The 21,712-nt window shown below is 40.8% G+C and overlaps 1 protein-coding gene across 2 annotated transcripts in view; it reads left to right on the top strand.

Moving 5' to 3' along the window:
• Positions 1 to 253: 253 nt before the first annotated feature.
• LOC136707310 (phosphatase and actin regulator 1) overlaps positions 254 to 21,712 on the top strand; it is a 65,252-nt gene continuing 43,793 nt past the window's right edge. Inside the window, exons 1-2 of one of the 2 annotated variants that reach the window (XM_066681298.1) lie at positions 254 to 801; positions 9,016 to 9,177. In XM_066681298.1, the coding sequence (XP_066537395.1) occupies positions 501 to 801; positions 9,016 to 9,177 (463 nt within the window). In that variant the 5' untranslated portion in view covers positions 254 to 500. Of the gene's footprint in view, positions 802 to 9,012; positions 9,178 to 21,712 lie in introns of both variants that reach the window. The other variant, XM_066681297.1, reaches the window with a different exon arrangement.

The following is a 21,712-nucleotide window of genomic DNA, read 5'->3' as shown; positions in this document are numbered from 1 at the left end:
TTAAATCCCGCCTTACGTTTAAGTCATGTTTGTCCTTGTAGTGCATAAGTTCACGTAAAACGCGTTAAATGTACTAAATACAACTTTTGTGAGAATTTGAAAATGTGGGAGGAGTGTCCCTTTAAATTGATGCAAATGTGATGCGTAAGGTGTGGGCCCTTTAAACTATTCCGAAGCCTGTGATTGTGACATCACGCACCGCCGCGGCCAATCGGAAGCCTCGGATTTTTCTCGCTGATCTGGATCAGACTGAAGCAGCTTCTCTTCAGCGCAGTCAACACAAGACTCTGCAGGGCATCAGTTACGTAGAGAGACGGGGCTCTACTGATTACAGTCCGGCCATCACAGCCAGCGCGCTGAGCGGTATGGAGGCGTCTGAGGGAGGCGTGTGTACGGTGTAGTGGGTGCAGTGCTCTTGGGCTTTGTATTCTATTTAGTCCGTAGTAAGAGAACCGAAGAGAAGCAGCGTCTACCGCCAGCCGCGTTATCCGCCTTTCGCCATGCTCAACTCGGCGTGCAACCCCATGGTGGAGCGTTGTTTCGCGCCCAAACCCGAACCTCCGCCGCCGAAGCGTAAAGGCTTCAGCCTGGCTCGAATGGTCAACGTTAGCGGGCGAAAGACCGTGAGCAACGGGTTCCCTCAACACATAGGAGGAGGAAGAATTGGAGGTGGTGGAGTTGGTGGTGGTGGTGGTGGAGGAGGAGGAGGAGGGGGAATGCCCTTCACTATCCATTGCCACATCGGCAAGGAGATCAAACATATCTGCAGCAACTGCAGTAGGAGCACGGGAGCGCAGGAGGGTGAGTGGAAGAGTCCCAAATCCATCTCCGCTCACTACGCAGTGCAGTAAATAGGTCACAAATACCGGCATTTTAAAATTAAATCTCCCCCTAAATATTATGCAAATTGGCAGAGGTGCCGTTTATCGCCGAGGCCCAATTGGACTTGGACTCGTAAAACCTGTAGGAAACCTTATCTGAGACATATCAAGCGCACTATGTAGGCAGTAGGAGACATCTGAGAGTCAACCACTGTAGCTAAATGAATAACATATACACAGTACAAAATGAGAAGCTCCCTAGGTAAAAGGGCAGAGTCTACATTTGGTCTAAGCTTTTGTTTGAGTGAGGTCTGTTAATAGCGACTGTATGGCGTTTTACACCAAAACCAGCTATAATTCATATTCCAGTCTCTCCTTAAGACCTTCAGAAGGAAACAGGTTGTTTGCGTTTTTCTCTCTGAGAGCCCTGTAATGATTGGCTGAGCCTCAGTCAACATACTGTCCAAGCTGAAACACCTCTACTCACTCCCAAGCGTAAATGGCACGGGCTAAAGTTCTGTGTACTGAATATTTGGACAAAAAAAAAAACACTTTTGCTGCCCGTAAGCTCTGGCTCAGCTGATGAAGTCAAGTCCATGTCGTAACAAATATATGAACTCATAACAGATAATGGCAAAGAATGGTCAAATTACAATGATATAGTGATGGTATTTAAATTGGTTAATTTTATGATGTCACAAAAATCAGTCATTTATAGTCATGTTGTTAGCTTAATGTTCTGGGGAAAGAATGGTATGTTTTTAAACTTTGCTAGGTGAATGAATGAATGAATTTATATAGCCATTGCCACATATGCCTTCTTGTGTCTTGCAGCAGTTCCTCGGTGATCTGTAAATCCTCGGGTTACGTCAGTTCCGAGTTACGATGTTTCGTGGTTACGTCACATCTCCCATTTACTGTACAAAGCCTTGTTTCGACTTAAGTGGTTTTGCGTCGTAAACGTCGTAACGTGAACTTCGTGTTTGGTGTGCACGGCGCGGCGGAAGAATACACGGTTACGTGGCTCGGGACCGAGGAGGATAGGTGTTAGGATAGGATAAGTGCTTACAGTATGTTATTTACGTACAGTTTGTACGTATGTTCCGACTTATACCGAAAATCGGTTTACGACGTGACGTAGGAACGGATCAACGTCGTAAGTCGAGGACCCCCTGTATTTGTAAGTTGAAGTACATTCTGGAAATTTGCCTGTGCTTTGGTGTTCTTGGGTAGTTTCCTGGCTAACGTTTCAATTGAATTATTCCTTTAACACAGACAACACATTTTATGTGCCCGTGAAGAATTCAGCAATGCTAGAATCGCAGATTTATTTATTACCCTCATTCAGCAGGTAGCAGCTAGGATTTTTCATCACAAAGAGGCTAATAAAATCCAAGCTTCATCAGTGCCAGTGACTATTGGTGCTTTTCCACTACCTGGTACTTATGCTACTCACCCTTTGCTTTCTTTTTGGTGCCTGGTTTGTTTTCCACTTTCCACATGCCTCCCCTGAAATGTAGGAACTGCAGGCTTTGGAAACCACAACAACAGCGGCAGTGAAGTTAAGTGGTGTTTGCTCACTGTGTATTCACATGTTGGTTTTTTTGGGACTGAACATGGCATTAGCGTGCATCAGTTCACTTGAATGATTCCGATGCATCGGTATGTTTGTTTTTTCCTTGTTGCATCACCAATTTTGTTTGAACCTCTTCAGAAGTCCATGGCGTAATTTTACAGGTAAGGTAAAAAGAAATGTGATCACTACTGTAGCTTTGAGTACAGTCAAGCAGTGTATGTACCACGCAGTGGAAAAGCACCATTCATTCATTATCTGTAACCCTTATCCAGTTCAGGGTCGCGGTGGGTCCAGAGCCTACCTGGAATCATTGGGCGCAAGGTGGGAATACACCATGGAGCGGGCGCCAGTCCTTCACAGGGAAACACACACTCACACCAATGGACACTTTTGAGTCGCCAATCCACCTACTAACATGTGTTTTTGGCCTGTGGGAGGAAACCAGAGCACTTATTAACAATGCTATTCTGAAGCTGGATAAAAATCAGGTCATTTTTCATTATTAATATCTATAAAGTAACCAGTAATGTTCACATTGCAAATGGAGGCTGAGTGGCAAAACAGCAGCACTGTGTTCTACTTCCAGCCACTTTACAGTTTGTCATGAGGTGAGATGGGGAGAGACTTGGTGTGATTTATGTAAAAGGGAGTTTGTTGATGCAAAATGGTCATTTACTGCAACCACTGAGATGTAAACAAAGTGTGTCAGAGTGGTTTAATGTGAAATACTTTGAAGATTTCCAGGATTCTTCACAGTGGTGGTGATAGGAACCAGAAATCGGAAATGTCTAACGCTTCTTACAACGGATTCACAGAGAATTATGAAATGGTTATAAATACGTTCTGTAAAGAAGTCAATTGCTGTGTTTACATTGCACCTTTTTCACATTTAAAACTTGATGTCGTAATTCCTGATCTGCCGGTCAGAGTCGTATAAAAGTTTATTGCACACAAGCTCAACAGGGCCCTTTAACTGCAGTAATCAAACCAGAATAAAACATGGTTGAGATTCAAATGAAGCCCCACAAAGCCCCTCAAGGCTCTTGAAATCTCTCATCTCTCTGTTCTGTGGTTGAAATGAGATCAGAATATCAAGCCCAGTGCGGCTCAGATCTCGTCGGGGCGCGGGTGTTTAAGTTTGGCTCTTTTTAGCTGCGTTCTTGAAGGAGTAGCACAGTTCCTGAATGTAAATATGTGAGAAGTTGCGCGGCCGTTCCTGTTGTTTTGGAAGACACTCTGTCCTACTTTTCCCTCTGACTCCCAGTCTGCCGAAGCCTGCTGTCTTAATGGATTTTTTACCCCTTTCTTCTTCCATTTGCACACGTCCCCTATGAATGCTGGGTGCCTCGCAACAGATGTAAATCCCATCTGAACTCCAAATGAATACTGATGGATTTGTTTCTCTTTCAACTATTATTGCATTTAAATGTGCCTCGTAAAAGTATTGCACACACGTTTGAGTGTTCTAATTATAAGTTTGACAGAACGTGCCAAGCATTGTTTGTTTGTTTGTCTACTACCTTGCTGCAAGGTTCTTTCAGGGGGATCTTTGATGCTGCTACCTAGAGAGAGAGGGAGCAAAAGCAAGAAGGGTGTGTTTCGTCAGGCTTTGCTATGAGAAGAACACTGCAGCCATTTTTTTTTTTGCTCTAGCTGCTGTATTAAAAGTGCACATCTATGTCCTGTGCTTTTTATAAGCATTTCAAAAAGCATAAAGACATCAGAAACGTCACAGTCAGTCAGCATCTGTGCAGAGGAGCGTGGTGTACTGTGTGCATTTCAACCGCAGGAGATGCTTATGCATGGAGACAGTTCCAAGCTAAATGTGGATTTCTTGTCCACTGAAACTAATTTCATTTATTCAAATAAAATTAGTTTAACTTGGTTATGATGCAGTTCTTATTATGCAAGACCTATTTTTTAGGGCTGCGTTGGAAAGATTGTGCTAATGTTTCTTTTTAGTAATGAACTCTTTTGATTCTTTTAGAGTGGACATTGTCCAAACATGTGCAGGTCATGAACCAATATTAAAGGAATGCTAAGATGTGGTATTTTTGCTCCTGGGCTCCCTCTACAGTTACAGAGTGTGGTTACATTTTTACAGCACTGTTTGAAATCAAGAGCGATGGTGAAGGAGGTGGTGGTTCTCCAAATGTTACGTATAGCTCTTTTTCATAAAGGAGGAACTGGTTAAGTTCCCGTTCATGAACCTAACTTGAAACCGTGTGGCATGTTTCCAGCAACATAAATTACTGAGCCAGAACAGTTTCCCAGCTGGACATGTGACAGCATCTGTAAGCATGTCGAGATAAAGAAGCTCCAGAAAGAGCACAGAGCCTCATAATATTACCGCTTTGCAGTGTGTTATGTTGTCCTTGATAATGTCCTGGGTAAAAGACCATTTCCACAAATGTATCACTGTTATCTGACCCTGCTGAAACAGTGGATAAACCATGACTCTGTCCTGACTCTATCTTTTGTTCCCACTTATAACAGAAATTGAATAAATGTACATTGTGTACAGCCCAGAATAGCAATTACAGAGGCTCTATTCTCCCTACTACAGGTCAGTGAAGCATCAGTGATTTTGAAGCTGTAATTCTAAGCTAAAATACTATCTATTGTTTTCTTTTAAAATGTTTACATGACCAATAAAACCAACAGAAGGTTAAATATCATGGCATACTGATGTGTCAATTCCGGTTTTTAGAGTTCTCAAAGGTTGCATAAGCTAGATAGATCAAATTTAATATAATCTCTTTCCAAAACATCTCTATTTCCAAAATAAGTTGTTGTTTTTGTTTGTTTGGATGTGATTCTAATGGTTACTTGTCTTTTTAAGCTGGTAGAGCACTGACTACAACAACAAACACACCATAAGAGTCTTATTTGCTGTGGGTTAACATCTTTTAATTGGCTCTGTGAGCTTCTGAATTCCCCCATTTCCCTCTTTAATGCCTGTTTGAGTCATGATGATGTCATTCAGTTAAGTGGTCTTCTGAGTGTGGGTGTCCCTGCAAAGAATGACGTTAAAAGCTAAGGCCATATGTGAGTTGTTTGTCAGCTTTAAGATGGTAGGCTGACTAAGCAAGGCCCTGAAGAATTTCCCAGAAGACCATGCTGAGATCAGACCCTGGCAGCCGTAAGACGACCGTGACGATGCCTTAGTTTAGGTGAGCTTAGTATCACTTTCTGATAGCCCACATGTTGGGTTCCTAATCGTTCTAATCCGACTGACCTTTGAGTGATTAAGGACGGGTTAATGACTTTGGTGTGACAGGTATTCTGCTTTCCTGCATTTATTAGTGTCATTTTAAATTCTCTTTTCTAATGCTGGTACTTTATTGTGATTGGTGACATGCAGTATGTAAAACCACTGATGCGACAGACCACACTATACCTATAAACGTCCTTGGCCAAGACCCATAACACTGCAGTTGCCTACATCTGTGACGTGATTAGAATTGTAAAGTAGATGTAAATTTACTGTAAATGTAAAATGTAGATGTTGTTTTTCATTTGTTTGTTAATTAAACCTCTGAATTCCTGATTGAAAACAAAAGGAGTGCCTCCTATAAAAGTGGATATCAAAAAGGCAAAAGGCTAACTCTACCACCACAGCCATACTAAAGAAAATGAAATAATGAACTCTATATTAATATCAAAATCTATATCACAGCTGTTGGTTAATATTAGACAATGTATAACGTTTTATATCGCTAATTTAACGCTAAGCCAACCCTGGAGCTAAAAGGGCAGACTGGCAGTTTTAATGAACACGTGATCAATAATTAGAGTGAGGCAGGCAGACTAGATGAAAAGAAATGTTACCATGAACATACTTATTTCGTAACTTTTTTTTTTCTTAATTTAAAAGCAGGACATTCTGCTGAAAATGTTGGTTGAAAGCAACCAATTAATGTTTTTTTTTCCACCGAAATCAATATATTTCGCACAATTCTTCAAAAAAAAAAAAAAAAAAAACAATCAAAAGACTTTCAATGATTGGTCAGAAGCGCCACACTGATTGATCTGTAATCCATTACTTGACCTGCCTTGGAACTGTTTAGATGTATAGCATAAATTGCCATGGTGAAGTGTCCCAGAAAAAGTGTTCTCCAGTCCTGAGAAAGAAGATCCAAGGCTAAGTCAAGCTAAGCTTAATGGTAGCTGGCTATGCAAGAAATTCTACTTAATAAGACAGGCCTTATAGGTCCAATTAGTGGCCATAGAGGGTACCTTTGGAGCAATTTGAACTTTCTCTAGGGAAAAAGCTGTGTCTGAATACCTGAATAAAACTTAGTAGCTCGTTGCCTCACAAAGTATATTGGCAGAGTTCAGAGAGTTGGGAAAGGAATTTTTAGTATCAGTGTATTAATACTCTGATTGCCATTGTACATGTGACTTTTTAAAACACTGAGTGACATTCTTTGACCTTTTGGCTACTTAGAACCTCATTAGATGAGAACAAAGTTTGAGGCAGGTCAGGACAGGGGCAGGGGTGTCATGCATAAAGCAGGATTTTCTGTGAGGATGGAGTTCTTAAACCTAATGGGAGGATGTAATATAAGAGTGCTTTAGAGCTTCTACAGAATAAGGTCGGCTTTGGGCTAATTGGAACAAATGAGATGTAATACTGCTCCAGTAGTGCCGCAGGAATAGTGATTGTAAATTTGAATTGGAAATGTGTTTAATAGGTTGTTTTCAGTCACGGGATTCAGACAATATGCAAAATCCAGATGGAGGGTGGGACGTGAAAAATAGAAAGAGGTGATGAGCCTATTTAGAGAAACAGAAAAACACAACTTTTGATGGGGGTGATGTGGATGTGTATGGAGAAATTTTATTTATTTATTTTTAACTGTTAGATTAGCTAAGCTGACATTGAAGCAGTAATACAACTGTCTTTTTCTCAATCATTCATTCATTCATTCATTCATTATCTGTAAGCGCTTATCCAATTCAGGGTCTCGGTGGGTCCAGAGCCTACCTGGAATCATTGGGCGCAAGGCGGGAATACACCCTGGAGGGGGCGCCAGTCCTTCACAGGGCAACACAGACACACACACACATTCACTCACACACTCACACCTACAGACACTTGAGTCGCCAATCCACCTACCATCGTGTGTTTTTGGACTGTGGGAGGAAACCGGAGCACCCGGAGGAAACCCACGCAGATACGGGGAGAACACACCAACTCCTCACAGACAGTCACCCGGAGAGGGAAACGAACCCACAACCTCCAGGTCCCTGGAGCTGTGTGACTGCGACACTACCTGCTGCGCCACCGTGCAGCCCTTTTTTTCCTCAAAGAAAGTTGTCACAGAGCAGCTTTACAGAGATCTGGGTCCAAGCCTCCTGAGATGGTGAAAAAGAGGACACGTCTCCGGGGGGTGGACGACTATTGACGTGCAGACCAATAACGGCAGTTATTTTAGGCTACTTCACCACTCCCCCTTCTCACTCAAGCGAACCAATCGGAGTAGAGGAGGGCGGGACTAGTTTATGAACGAAACGCTTCTCCAAATTCTATGTAAGCTCTAGAAAAACAAAATCCCGGACGTTTGTGAAATTCTGGCCGGACATTTTTTTAAGTCTAAAAAAGAGGACATGTCCGGGTAAAAGAGGATGTCTGGTCACCCTACTCCTATGAGCAAGCTAAGGGAAACAGTGGCAAGGAAAAACTGCCTCAGCACACGAGGAAGAAACCAAGACTCATATGGGGAACCCATCCTCCTCGGGTCACAACAGATAACAGAACAGAAGTAAAAGTGAACTCATGACAGTTAATTGGGTTATAGTAATGTGAAGGTAAAATATTAGTGATATGAGGAAGGAGGAGGTGGTCAGTGATCCTATGGGAGGCAAAGTGCAGAGTTAATTTGAGATAAAACAGCATCCAGTAGGATGCAAACTGTAGGTAAGACAAGTCCAGGATATTGTATAGGGTCAGGGGCTGGATGTACTTTAACTTAAGAATACTAATTAAAGCTCACAAACGTATTGAGGCATACAAGTTGTTTGGTGTCAAATGGGCAAACCTCAGTATCAAGTTGCTTCATGATTACTGTCAAGGTGTTTTCTTTTCCTGTGGATTACCTAGCAACAAACATTAAGCACTGTGACGCATTGGGTGTCCCTATGTTCTACAATAAGGGCTGTGTTTCTGTTTGACGAAATATAAATTAGGGTTGGGCAATTAATTGACGTTCAGAACTTCTTATCGACAAACTTGTCTTTATCGACTATATAAATCATTTTTATTCTGTTATGTCTCCACTGTGTGTTCATGTACTGTCCATTTAAAACCACGCTACCAAACTATAGTCACGTGATTCTACCCCTATCTGCCACATAGAAGCAACCTAAACTCTGAACAGACTGAGTGAGAGAATCCACTCCCTTGGATTCCCTTGGACCAAGAATTGGTCATCCACACAACTTTAAAATCTACTGTTTTTATAGAATATGGTACAATTATGTTCCCTAATTAATGGTACTCAATGCAGTTACTTTTACTGTGAGTATAGCAGGGTTATGTGTCATAGGACCTAATTTATGGATTTGCTGGTGAACTGTAGTTTTCTTATGTACAATTTTTCTGTCTGTCAGCAGAGGACGTTGAGCGACTGGCCGCCATGCGCTCAGAGTCCCTCATCCCTGGCACTCACACGCCACCCATCCGCCACAGGAGCAAATTCGCCACTCTCGGTCGTCTCTTCAAACCCTGGAAATGGAGGAAGAAGAAGAGCGAGAAGTTCAAACAGACCTCTGCAGGTAGGGAACAGTGTTTTTCTCTTGTCACGGTGCTAAAACATGTTTGACATGTTGAGTGACCAGGCTTTGTGGTTCATATCAACTATAGCACACACACATTACTTTTAAAAAGTCTACTGAGTAAATTATATCACTCAGGAGTAGAGTTAATTTGGAAGCTAATTTATCATTTCGTTTTTGTCTTAGTCCAAAGTTATGAAAGGATTATGGAGGCACTTGCAAACCGAGACTGAGTTTGAATCCAACAGATTCAGCTGTATGAATCACTGACCAACAATTGATACCAGTGACTTCAATACTCTTGAAGGAACGATTCTTTGGGAGTCGACACCTCTTCACTAACTATGTCTACCTTAAGTGTATTCAACTATCCCACTGTTCTCTGTTCAGAGAAATCGATACACACACGTCACAGCGCAGCATCTGCCGCTATGTCACATAATTATGTGCAGGAAAGAGGGTTTCACATTTAGTGTGAAAAGCTTTTGGTTTAAAATGGCATGAGTCAACTTTATTTCTATCTTAAAAAACTCTTGTTCTTCTATGCTGTCCTGCAACATGGGGCTGATATTGTTGTGAATTATCTAAAGTTATTTTTTGAGTATAATTCCCAAGCCATCCCGCTGCAATGTCTCTGTTCGCAGCGAGAGTGGCAGAGCACATTCAAAGTAAAAATATTTTATGAAGAAGAGTCGACTCCCAAAGAACTGATTCTTTGAGCATCCTCACCGTGACAACAATGAACAGATGGAGCATTGTCCTGTTTGTATTTCTTTGTGACTTTCTGTTGTTGACTCCGAAATTACAGGTCATTGATCATTATTTGCATTATAGTTTAGGTTTTAAACTTTCTCATCTTCAAATGATTTTTGTTTAAGTCATTTCTAGATAATAATAGAAATGACTTAAACAAATAATTGTATTAATAATTGTAATAATAATTGTGAAAATAGGTTATGAGCTAATATTTTTCGGCATAGTTTTCATTAAATAATTAAACCTGTTTATGAGAAACACAGTCCACAGTCTGAAATGACAAATGTCCATGAAAAATGGTCCCAAACCTGACCAGAAAACTCTCTCTCTCTCACTCTGTCTCTCTCTTTGATCTTTTCTTGGAGGTAGGTTTGTTTAGGAGAAATGAGAAATTTAAAAGTCTTAAGTTGCAGTGTTGCTGCTGAGAAGTATCTGAAGCTTCTGGAGCTTTGTGTCTTTGTGTTCCTTGATGTTCTTCTGCCGATTGACACAAACTCCCTCACAGCTGACACTTACAACCAAACCCTTGAGGAGCAAAGCTGGAGCTCTGAGTTTGAGAATTGTTTGTTTGATTTGTTATTGTGTCTTTTAGAATCACAATCTGTCCTCTCCATTCTCCAAAATATCGGCCACCGACCGCAACACTAACTTCTAATAGCATTGTTGCTGTTTGAAACTACTCTGGCCTGGATGAATCAATAGTGTCCACAGAATGAAGAGAGCTGCATTTGGACAGTGAGTTTGTGTGTGTGAGTAGGAAGGTAGTACATGGATGAAGCCTGTGCTCCCAGGCTTCCTCCCACTCTTGTTTCAGTGCTGGAGAGTGCAGAGAGAATATGGGTTAAGCTGTCAGGCAGTGCTGCGAGGCGATTGAGGTAGCGCAGAATCGATTTAGGGAAAGCGCCAGTGTTTTCGCCAAGGCAGCTATTTTTACCCAGTCTTTGATGTATGAAGCTGGGCAGTCCAGAACCCTCAGGGCCAGGTGGAGGGGAGGATGCAGAAGTCCTTTACTTATTTACACACTGCCTGATCGATTGGGACACAGCGAGGTGCCGAGGGAATCGGCGCTCCTCCACATGCTCCTTTGATCCACAGAGGTGTAAGTGGTGAACTCCGCTAAAAGACCACTGAGCTACAGCAACAGTTTTGAAGGCAAGGTGCCACACGTATAGGCTCTGAACTCCTGGCCTTGTTTTATTTCAGAACCTACAGTTGTCACTGTTTCAGCTGTTTTGGGCAGAGGACGGTGTCCTCTTCAGGAAAGTTTACCAAACCTTCACTCCCAGTGAAATAGTAGGTCGCTGTTGCTTTTAATGTCTTTTTCAATGTGCTGTGCTATGGAAGGATGTTATATCATGACATCTCATAACATTAAGGCTACATGATGATATAATGATACTTACAATTTTTTTTGTAAATTCCTTTGGGAAATGGCCAATCTTTTCTATTGATTCAGACTACAAAAGCTTATATCTGATCTTCTCTAATCAGTTAACTTTCATCACACTTTCCATCAGTGTTCCATCTCAATTTTCCATCTTATCAACTTACTTGGCAACAGTAGATTTAATTGGTTTCATATATATATATATATATATATATATATATATATATATATATATATATATATATATATATATATATATATATATATATATATATATATATATATATATATATATATATATATATATATAAACTATTAGCAACTGTCCCTGTAGTTCCTAAAAATATATAAAGTCCACATAGAAATGGTGGTGGCACTCAGTGTGCATTAACGGTGCCAGTGGGGCTTGGTACGCCCTTAGTCACCAAGACAAAATATACGTATACCCGTATAATCTACGGGTCTGTATACTGAGGTCGGGGAGGGGATGCTCTGGGACCTCACCTATGAGCCTTCTGGAGCCGTTAGGAAGAGAATGGGCTGCGCCCTATGTAAAGCTGTAATGGACACATTTAGGATATTTTTATATCTTATCCCCTGTGCATAATTAAAATTAGAATATTAGAATTTTGAATACTGAATAACAAATAAACATGTCTGTTCTCACATAGCAAGATATAAAGCATAATTTCTAGAGTAAGCATTCTTACTTTGGGGAGGAATGTATGCAGCTATTTATAAAGAACCATACCAAAAGTGTGCTAGGTTTCCTAGCAGCTCAGATCAAGAATCATGTTCCTTCTTGTCTCTTGGAGTTAAAAGCATGGTCCAGAAATATCAGTCCTGCAAGGAGAGAGTTTTATTTATTTATTAATATATTTTCCTCTGGATTTTTTTTAATGGCCCAGAGTCTTATCCCTGAATCTAGGATTGAGTGCAAACTTATATATAAACATATATGTAAATTTGATATTTAATTATTGTCCCACCCTAATCTCAACAATAAACCTTTAGTTGAATTTTTATTTATTATATTTTGAACATTTTCATTTGATATGTCTAAATGCATAAAGGATGGAAATCTGCTGAATGTCATTGAAGATTAGAATTATTTTCCACTGTGTATTTCTTTCATACATAGCTGTGGGGAAATGTGCATTTGTCTTCAACAGCCTCCAGCACCTGCTTTAGATTTCTCCTGCTGTCCCGGAGGACTGGGATTTGACTTGCACTCATGCAGTATTCACACAGGCGACACTGAATCTAGGGTTGAATCATCATTAAACAGTGGTGCTCTCGCTGTGATTGGCGGCAGATGGTCTCAGAGCGGTGACAGACTGTCAGTCAGTGATTCACACAATCAAGCAATGAAATGATCTAGACCTAGACATCAGAGACATTAGGGTTTAAAGAATAGTTCATATGAAATGCAATGCTTAATTACCAATGATGTAACAATGCTTTAATTTGTTCAGTTTTGCATAAACGTTGAAGTGCTCGGCTTCTAAGTGATGCACCGGTCTAAAGGCCAATTTAGGCTTCTACGTTACCTCGAGTGCCCTATGCTGTTTGAGTGTTAGTATCTGTTTTGCATTGCAGTTACATGACCAAAACACTAGGGCTGAATTGCAAATATCTTCCTTGAAACTATGTAGTAGTAGTAATTTTATAATCAGTGAAGTGCCCTATTTAGGGAAGTAGGGCACTAATTGTGTAGTGTAGTTTTCATATGGTGCCAGGAAGGAAACAAATAAATACAATGCCAGAACGTTTTTTTTTTACCCCCTGCAGTTTCCTGCTGTCCCCCCAAGAGATGTCAGTAATGTTCCCTTGTTCTACATTTTTTGTTTGTCCCATGAGGTCTAAACGGATGTTTAAGGAAGTCTGTCACTATGATTTTGCTGCTGGAGTTCATATTTCTGGATTTCTACAGCAGGTAGAAAAGTGGTTGTTGGCTTCATGTTCCTCTGAGAAAACAGGAGGTCAATCTGACAAACTGTAGTACATTACAGGAAGCATAGGGGGCAGTATGTTTTCTGCAGGACACAACTTTGAATGATTAAGCTTTAGCCACTTCATTAAAGCTTGTTTAGCTCATTAGTTGATAGATTTTTCAATTATACAAACTATTAATTGCTGCCCAAGGCACTTGCAATACATGAAGAAACACTTTATTTCTAAAACACATTTTAAAGAACACACAGGCCTGCAAAAGTGCTGTGCAATTTAAAACATAATAAAAAACAAAAGGAACTGAGACATAGAAATAAATAAATCAAACTAAAACTTAACTAATTATAATATTTTAGACATTTCCCTGGACATAGACCTAAAAGCTAATCAGCCTCCCAGGGACTATGTCATTTTCACACATTGTTTGCTTTATAAGTTTATTAGTTTAAAACATGTATAGATTATAATCTAGGTGAATCCACCACTGATTGGTTGGCAGTTTGTGTATCTGCAATGATGCATATTAAAAAAGATATTCCTCAGTAATTCTGCAGGTTAATGGCCATTATGACTGTAATTGGTTGTTTATGTAATTGGTCTATTACAGGTTTCTTGGTATAATGAGGAATGTCAGATCTAGTCCCTGTTCAGTACTTTTACCTCTTTAGCAAAGGAAGGTGTCATACACGGCTATGTTAAAGTGAACTTTTTTAGTTTGCCAGTGTTTTCTGGGCAACTGCACCCAGTGGAGGGGGAACGCTTTACCTGACAGCACTGTCAGCCCTATCACAACAACGCAGCAAGCATCACTCTGAACCACACCAGGGGAGAAGGAGGACAAAACTGGGCCAACACTGACATTTATGCACACTTATAAACAATCTCATCCTGTCTTTTCTGTGGGTGATTGAGTTATCCTGAAATGACCTACAGCTTACTTTTTTTCCTGTGTTTTATTTTTTCCCCCCACTCTAGTCCGAATATTAAGACCAAATATAGGTGTAATGTAGGGAGTAACGCCTTCGTTAAAATGATAGAAAGGGGATTTAAATGATCACTGCACAATAAAAATCCTGGGGAAACAAGGTTTTTCAGGTTAGTTTTCATATCATCACTGTCCAAAGAAAAACATGAGTCTCCAATATAGTAACTATACAGGAGGGACAAAATCCTTAATTTTCAATGGAAGATTTTATTCAAAATAATTTTGTAGCATTTCTGTCGGTCCATTCATTGTGAAATTTGGACACAGTGTGAAGGACAGCTGCTGAGTTCAAATGATGTGGAGATGCATAGGTTTTCTTTGGACAGTTTTGATATATTGTTGATATGGACAGATTTTAAAACTTCAACTGGTTACATTTATGGCTTTTGGCAGACACACTTCTCCAGAGCAGCATACACATTTAGTCATGTTAAGGACTCTTTCTGGTATAATGTAGTGTCTCTGCCTGAGCTGGGAACTGAACTCAAGTCAGCTTTGTGTAGAGACACAAAGAGGACAGCACAACATCTCTCAGAGGTCAAGGCAGCACATGTCTAGTGCCCCTACTGGCTGGTGGCAGTATGTGTGTCTCTGCCTTCTAGGGCAAAGCAGCCCAATTTTAATCTCATTTTTCAAATTCAGTCTGCTTTTTCTCTTCTAAACTATTGTTCCATCTGCAGCATAGAAATTCCAGAGTGAACTCTTGTGTTCTGTGTTCATGTTATGAAAGAGTCTGCTGAGGTGAGCGATGTTTTAAGGCTTGCTCAACGTCAGCTTTTTTTCCTTTATGGCCCTTAAATGTCATTTCAGACACTCTTTCCATTAGGTGGCCTTTTGTGGGTTTTTTTTTCTCTCTTCTCTTCAGGACGCGGTAACTGGAAAACCAGCCACTTATCTCAGGTTCTTAACCAACCTTCTATTCTCTCTAGTGTCTGTAATGAGAAAAGAAAACACACATGTTAAAGCTGAAAAGGAGCTTTCTGCCCAACTTAGATGAAGCACAGTGTAAATTAAAGTCAAAAGGAATTAGGAATGGTAGCACAGTTTCTGTTTTTACTGCGTGGTATTTCTCAGTAAAATATATATACATATATAAAAACAGGACAAGACATGAGACAGGACATGAGGCATAGGATTTTGATTGATGGTTACAGCAGTGAGAATAATAGTGATGTCTGAATCAAGTCTATTTACAATAAGTGTATTGAAAATGTCCATTGATTCTCAGCGGATTGCGGAGGGACTTGTACCCTTCTAGTCCACAGTAAGCACTGGGCATGATGACTTAAAGGAATACAATGTAAGAATTTTTTGTCTCCTGAGCTCCCCCTAACTGCTGCTGAGTGTAATTCACATTTACAGTACTGTCATCTCAAGTCTAACATGCACCCCACTCTGTTTCTCACTCACACACACACATGGGCTTCTACTAACACACACTCTCCCTGTCTCTTTCTCACAGACAGACAACACGCACCTTTCTCTCACACAGTTTTCTGAGTGGAGAGATATTCAAATCGATCACAAACATCTCTCAGGACTTCTGCTAACACACTCTCTCACAGCCAAACACACACTCAAACAAACACAGAGCTTCTGGGAGGAGGGATATTCAGATCGGTCATACGGCTCTTAGGGCTTCAGCTGATAAACACAAACACTATCTCAGTGTTACGGCACGGTGGTGCGGCAGGTAGTGTCGCAGTCACCCAGCTCCAGGGGCCTGGAGGTTGTGGGTTTGATGCCTGCTCCGGGTGACTGTCTGTGAGGAGTTGGTGTGTTCTCCCCGTGTCCGCATGGGTTCCCTCCCACAGTCCAAAAACACACGTCGGTAGGTAGATTGGTGACTCAAATGTGTCTGTAGATGTGTGAGTGTGTGTTGCCCTGTGAAGGACTGGCGCCCCCTCCAGGGTGTATTCCTGCCTTGCGCCCAATGATTCCAGGTAGGCTCCTGACCCACTGCGACCCTGAACTGGATAAGCGGACCCTGAACTGTTGAGTCGGGGGGAATGTATGTAATCAAATAAAATGATGTTGATTACATAATAAAACCCACTTATTGCTCATAATATACTATGGACCATGTTATTACAACCATAAAGTGTAACTTTTACTCTAAAAGTTATAACCACAACGACCGTCAGAAATGTACTTCTGACCAGAATCGATGTCTAATGCAGAAAAGTGAGGTAATCCAGTGAGCAGCCGCCAGCCCTGGCTCACTCCTCAGTAACTCTCAAAAACTAGGTTATAAGATGTTAGTCAACAAAACTTATCATTAACTAACACCGCAGCACATGAAAGTCACAATGCATGTTACTTACTACTCCAACTTGTCCTCGTGTTGGTTTCTGCTTACTCTACTGTGTAAAATCAGTGCAGTATTAACTCTTGTACGGCTTTTCTCTCTCTCTCTCTCTCTCTCTCTCTCTCTCTCTCTCTGCCTGCCATATTTCAAATTTTACTAACCTCAGTAAAATGACATTTGCTATAGGCTTTCTTTTTACATCCCTTTACTACTGCTCTTTGATTACTCTGATCTGAATAGTGGTTGTATCTGGCTGAATTCTATCCTACATTTCCCATAGCAGTGGAAGACAGATGGCATCCCAATGCCCAACAGTCCAGATTTTTGTAGATCTAATAATAAAAGCAGTTTAAAGTGAACCAGCATGGAGATGGGGTAGCATTTCTGATGTGGACCAGATTCAAGAGACGAGAACCGATATTGAGGTCAAGTACTGATGGATGATAATTTCTTAGGTCTCTCAAAGACCACTCCATTTCATTCCAGTCGTGCTGGATGGAGCTCCTTCACTCCAGAGGACACAGTTCCTCTACTTAAGCCTTTAGCTCCCATTTGGCATTGAACATGCTTTTCTATGGGAATTACACAAGCTCTGTGTGCACGTTTGCGCTTCTGTGTCCAACAATTTGAGTCCACTAATTATAAAGAGGTATCCAGAATTATTCTGAAATATGAGGTGATTGCTAATTTTTTCCGTTGACCTAATTGTGATGTAAACTCTTGGGCTGGTGTATGTATGGGTTGCTTTTGTACATGTGGGGGCTCTGCAGCTGCTGTGAGAGCAGATGCTGTAGGTGGAGCTAAGACTGTGGAGGATTAGAGAGACTCTCAGCAAGCAGAGGGAGGTGAGCTGCTCCACAGAGATCAGCCTCCAAGCAGCAGAGCTGCAGTGTGGAAACACTGCGGGGTGTATATATATGTGTGTGTGTGCTTTGCTGCTATGGTAATGGTGAATGTTTCAGAATTGTGCCACTCATTACTGGTGTTGCAAAGATGCACCAACGCGTTCATGAGAAGGTGGAGATTCAGCTGTTTACATTGAAAGAGATTATAGTTGAATTGCAAGTCGTGTAGATGGTTGAAGCTTGTTGAATGCTGCAGTGTGGTAGATAAGTTAATATTCACACTTGAAATCCTATTGTTATTTTTATTTAAACAGGATAATATATTGTTCTCCTTGTGCCCAGTGATTCCGGGTAGGCTCTGAATGTTCAGGGATCTTTTATGACCACAGAGAGTGAGGACTTAAGGCCTATTGGCCCAACCAATATCACCTCAAGCAGCCACCCAAACTTAACTTAAGGTAAATGTGTGTGGCTGCTGTCTATTCTTATTCTTATGTCTATTCTTAGTCCCTTGCTGGGTTTTTTCAGGTACTTTGTGTCACAAATCCACTGAAAATTCCCTGTGTTCTATGCCCATGCATTTGAGATGCAACTAAAATTCCCAATATTTTATGGCCACTAGATAACCAACATGTATTTCTTTAAATATGAATAATCTGCAATTAATATCAATGGGGGCGGCACGGTGGCGCAGCAGGTAGGTGTCGCAGTCACACAGCTCCAGGGACCTGGAGGTTGTGGGTTCGATTCCCGCTCCGGGTGACTGTCTGTGAGGAGTGGTGTGTTCTCCCTGTCCGCGTGGGTTTCCTCCGGTTGCTCCGGTTTCTTCCCACAGTCCAAAAACACACGTTGGTAGGTGGATTGGTGACTCAAAAGTGTCCGTATGTGTGAGTGTGTGTTGCCCTGTGATGGACTGGCGCCCCCACCAGGGTGTAGGCTCTGGAACCCACCTGAACTGGATAAGCGGTTACAGATAATGAATGAATGAATTAATGATATCAATGGGCAGTGGATCCAAAGCTGAAACTACTTATTAATTATCAGACAGATAATGAAAGAGAATACACAGAAATATGACATTTTTATGTATTTTCTTTTAAACAATTGTTACAAGGTACCATTCAAGCAAAGTGAGTTTGGACACAAATAAGTGTTTATCTTTTTTTTTTTTTTTTTTTGTATGTGGATTTTTAAAAAAAAAAATGTTTGGCCTTTGTTTAAACAGACCTCAAATACCATCAAGTCTGCTCCAGTGCAGAAAAGAGCAGAAAATAAATTACTACTTGCTGACTCAAATTCCAGGGTGTCGGCAGTTAGCCACAGGATGACCCTTTATAATTCTCCTTTTATTCCACGGCTCTGCAACCTTTAGAATGTCACCGTGATGTAAAATGCCATAAAACACTGAGGATATCGCAGAGAGCGGCGAGCAGCAAACGCCCACTAAAGCTTCACAGTGAGTGCAGCGCGAGTGTGTCGAGAGCTCCTCCAAATTGGGTCACAACCACACAGAATGTAGGCTACAGAAGTGTAAATAGGGAGGAGCCTCATTTACATCCCACTGACCCTTTGGCTCAAGAATCTAATTATAGCAGATTTGGACGTTCATTTCTTTTGTTGCTCACTAATCCTCAGAGAGCTAAGTCCAAAGATCATTTGCATTAAAATATGATGTAATTTCACTGTAAATTGTTTTTGCACAGCCACCAAAAGATAACAGATATTGATAGTGTGATGGACAGATAACTGATTAATGGATCATTTATTCATTCATTCAGTCATCATCTTTAACTGCTTATCCAGTGGGTCTGGAGCACACCCTGGAGGGGGTGACTGTCCGTTGCAGGGCGACTCACACTCTCACATTCACTCGAACCTATGGACGATTTTGAGTCGCCAATGTATGTTTTTGGATAGTGGGAGGAAACTGGAGCACCCGGAGGAAAGCCACGCTGAAACGGGGAGAACACACCAACTCCTTACAGTCAGATTAATAAATGATAAATACAGGACGTCCTCGGGTTACATCAGTCCCGAGTTACGATGTTTCGTGGTTATGACACATCTCCCATTTACTGTATAAAGCCTTGTTTCGAATTAAGTGGTTTTGCTTCGTAAACGTCGTAACGCGAACTTCGTGTGTGGTGTGTGCGGCGGAAGAATACACGGTTACGCGGCTCGGGACCGAGGAGGATAGGTGTTAGGATAGGTGCTTACAGTATGTTATTTACGTACAGTATGTACGTATGTTCCGACTTACACCAAAAATTGGTTTACGACGCGTCGTAGGAACAGATCAACGTCGTAAGTCGAGGACCCCCTGTGCATGCATTTGGGGACATGAGCTGGTGGATAGATGTGGTAAGGTAAATTAATGGTGGACCAAAACTAATATTTCGAGTATGTCACTGGATAAAATAAGTCATATATAAATTTGATGATAAATATTGCTAGATGCATTGATGAGTGGAGGAATAATTATTGACCTATTTGATAGATGAATAGAATAAAAATTATATATTGGTAATAAACATGGATGAATAAAAATATGCAGATGAATGGACAGAATGATGAATAGAATGATAGATATAGTATTTTAAGTCACTCTCTGTGGGTTGTTTACATTCAGAAGCATCTTTTAAGTTGGAATGGTATGTTTAGAGATTAGTTTAAAAAGATGTTTAAAAGATTGGCTTAACTTGTCTGTAAGGTGTTTTTAAAATTATTATTCACTGTTTTAATTACCACAGAAACTTTTCTGTAACAAGAAAAGTTTAGGTTTGTAGCACATAAACGGTCTGTGTTTACTTTCATGCAGTTGACGCTGCAATTATAAACATCGTCTTTAAAGAAACAGGTAGTATTTTTTACTTTAAAACTACATCTTCAAAATCATTGTGATGCTCCACTGCCCTGTAATAGGTCTCAGTGAGTACAGAAACTGCACTATGTACATTTTGGAGGAGGATAGGACACCACCCTGTTACCTCCTCCTCCCCTTAACACTCTGCAACAGTAGGGGGAACCCAGGAGCAAAAGTAACAAATCTTACCTAGTGTACTATTAAGTTGATTGTTAGTGTTGTTCACTTTTGTTCAAGCCACGCCCCCAGGTCTCTGATTCACCTCTAATAATATTGATTGATTGTCTACTTCCCACTTACTGAAATAGTAAATAACTAGATTTCAAGAGATGTAGAGAGCATAGTGTTGGTGTGATAACACAGTGGTCAGAGGGTAAGCCAGATTCTGTGCTTTTGAGCTAAATGACGTATGATCTGGGCTGTGCTCTTTGTGTTGGATAGTCTCTCTGATGACTGGCTCAGTTCTGAGTCATTTTCTGCCTCAGTGAGTCTTTTTAAATGAGCTCCTCTCAGATTTGTATTGCTGGATCTGACCTCATGTCTCTGACTCTTATTTGGGAAATGCGATTCCACAGGATTGAACCGGGATGAATCACCATCCTTTCTTTTCACAGCTTACTTTAATGTGTATTGAAACTTGTTACATGTTGTGCATAAAATTTGGCAACCGAGGTATGAGGCAAACTGTGGCCAAATCGTCATCCATTAATTGGTAAAGTCTGGTCTCATAGTAGTATGTCACTACAATGTACTATTGAAGGAACACTGGGTAGTATTTTACCATAAAACGGCAACTTTAAAATCATTTTGATGCGTCACTAACCTGTATATAGGGATATATTGCTATACTTGACTTAGCACTGCACAAACTGCACTATATAAATTGTGAATGAGGGTAGGAAACCACCCCTTTACCTTTTCACTCCCCCTTGATTTAAGGCCAGTGCTGTAAATGTGAAATACACTCTGCAACTGTAGGGGGAGCCCAGGAGCAAAAATAAAATATTTAAATGTTTTTTTATCTTATCCATGCTCCTCCAATAAATAGATAATAAATAAATGACAATGCACAGTATTGACATAAATGATACCGCATGACATCTCAGTTTTCCTGAGCATGTGGTGGGTCTTCACAGTATTTTTCAGTACATGAAGTTTATAAATAGTCCTGTGTGACTGGATTTACAGCACATATTCACTCGCATAATCAGTTACCAAAATGCTCCACAGTGAGTTCTATCCAGAGCTTTGCATCATTGACACAGTGGGTCTGAGGAAAACAAAAAACACCAGTTGCTTGCGGTGGGCGGGAACAAGCCGTGATGCAATCGCTCTCAAACTAGAGCATATCAATCTACCTCATGAGGACGGGTGACCATAAGAATGCAGTCTATGGCATCAAAATAGATTCTAAAGTTCTGAGAACCAAAAAAACAGA

Source organism: Hoplias malabaricus, chromosome 9, assembly GCF_029633855.1.
Source record: "Hoplias malabaricus isolate fHopMal1 chromosome 9, fHopMal1.hap1, whole genome shotgun sequence".
Taxonomy (NCBI): Eukaryota; Metazoa; Chordata; class Actinopteri; order Characiformes; family Erythrinidae; genus Hoplias; species Hoplias malabaricus.
Note: the sequence above shows the minus strand (reverse complement) of the source record. Positions and strands in the feature narration are given on the sequence as shown.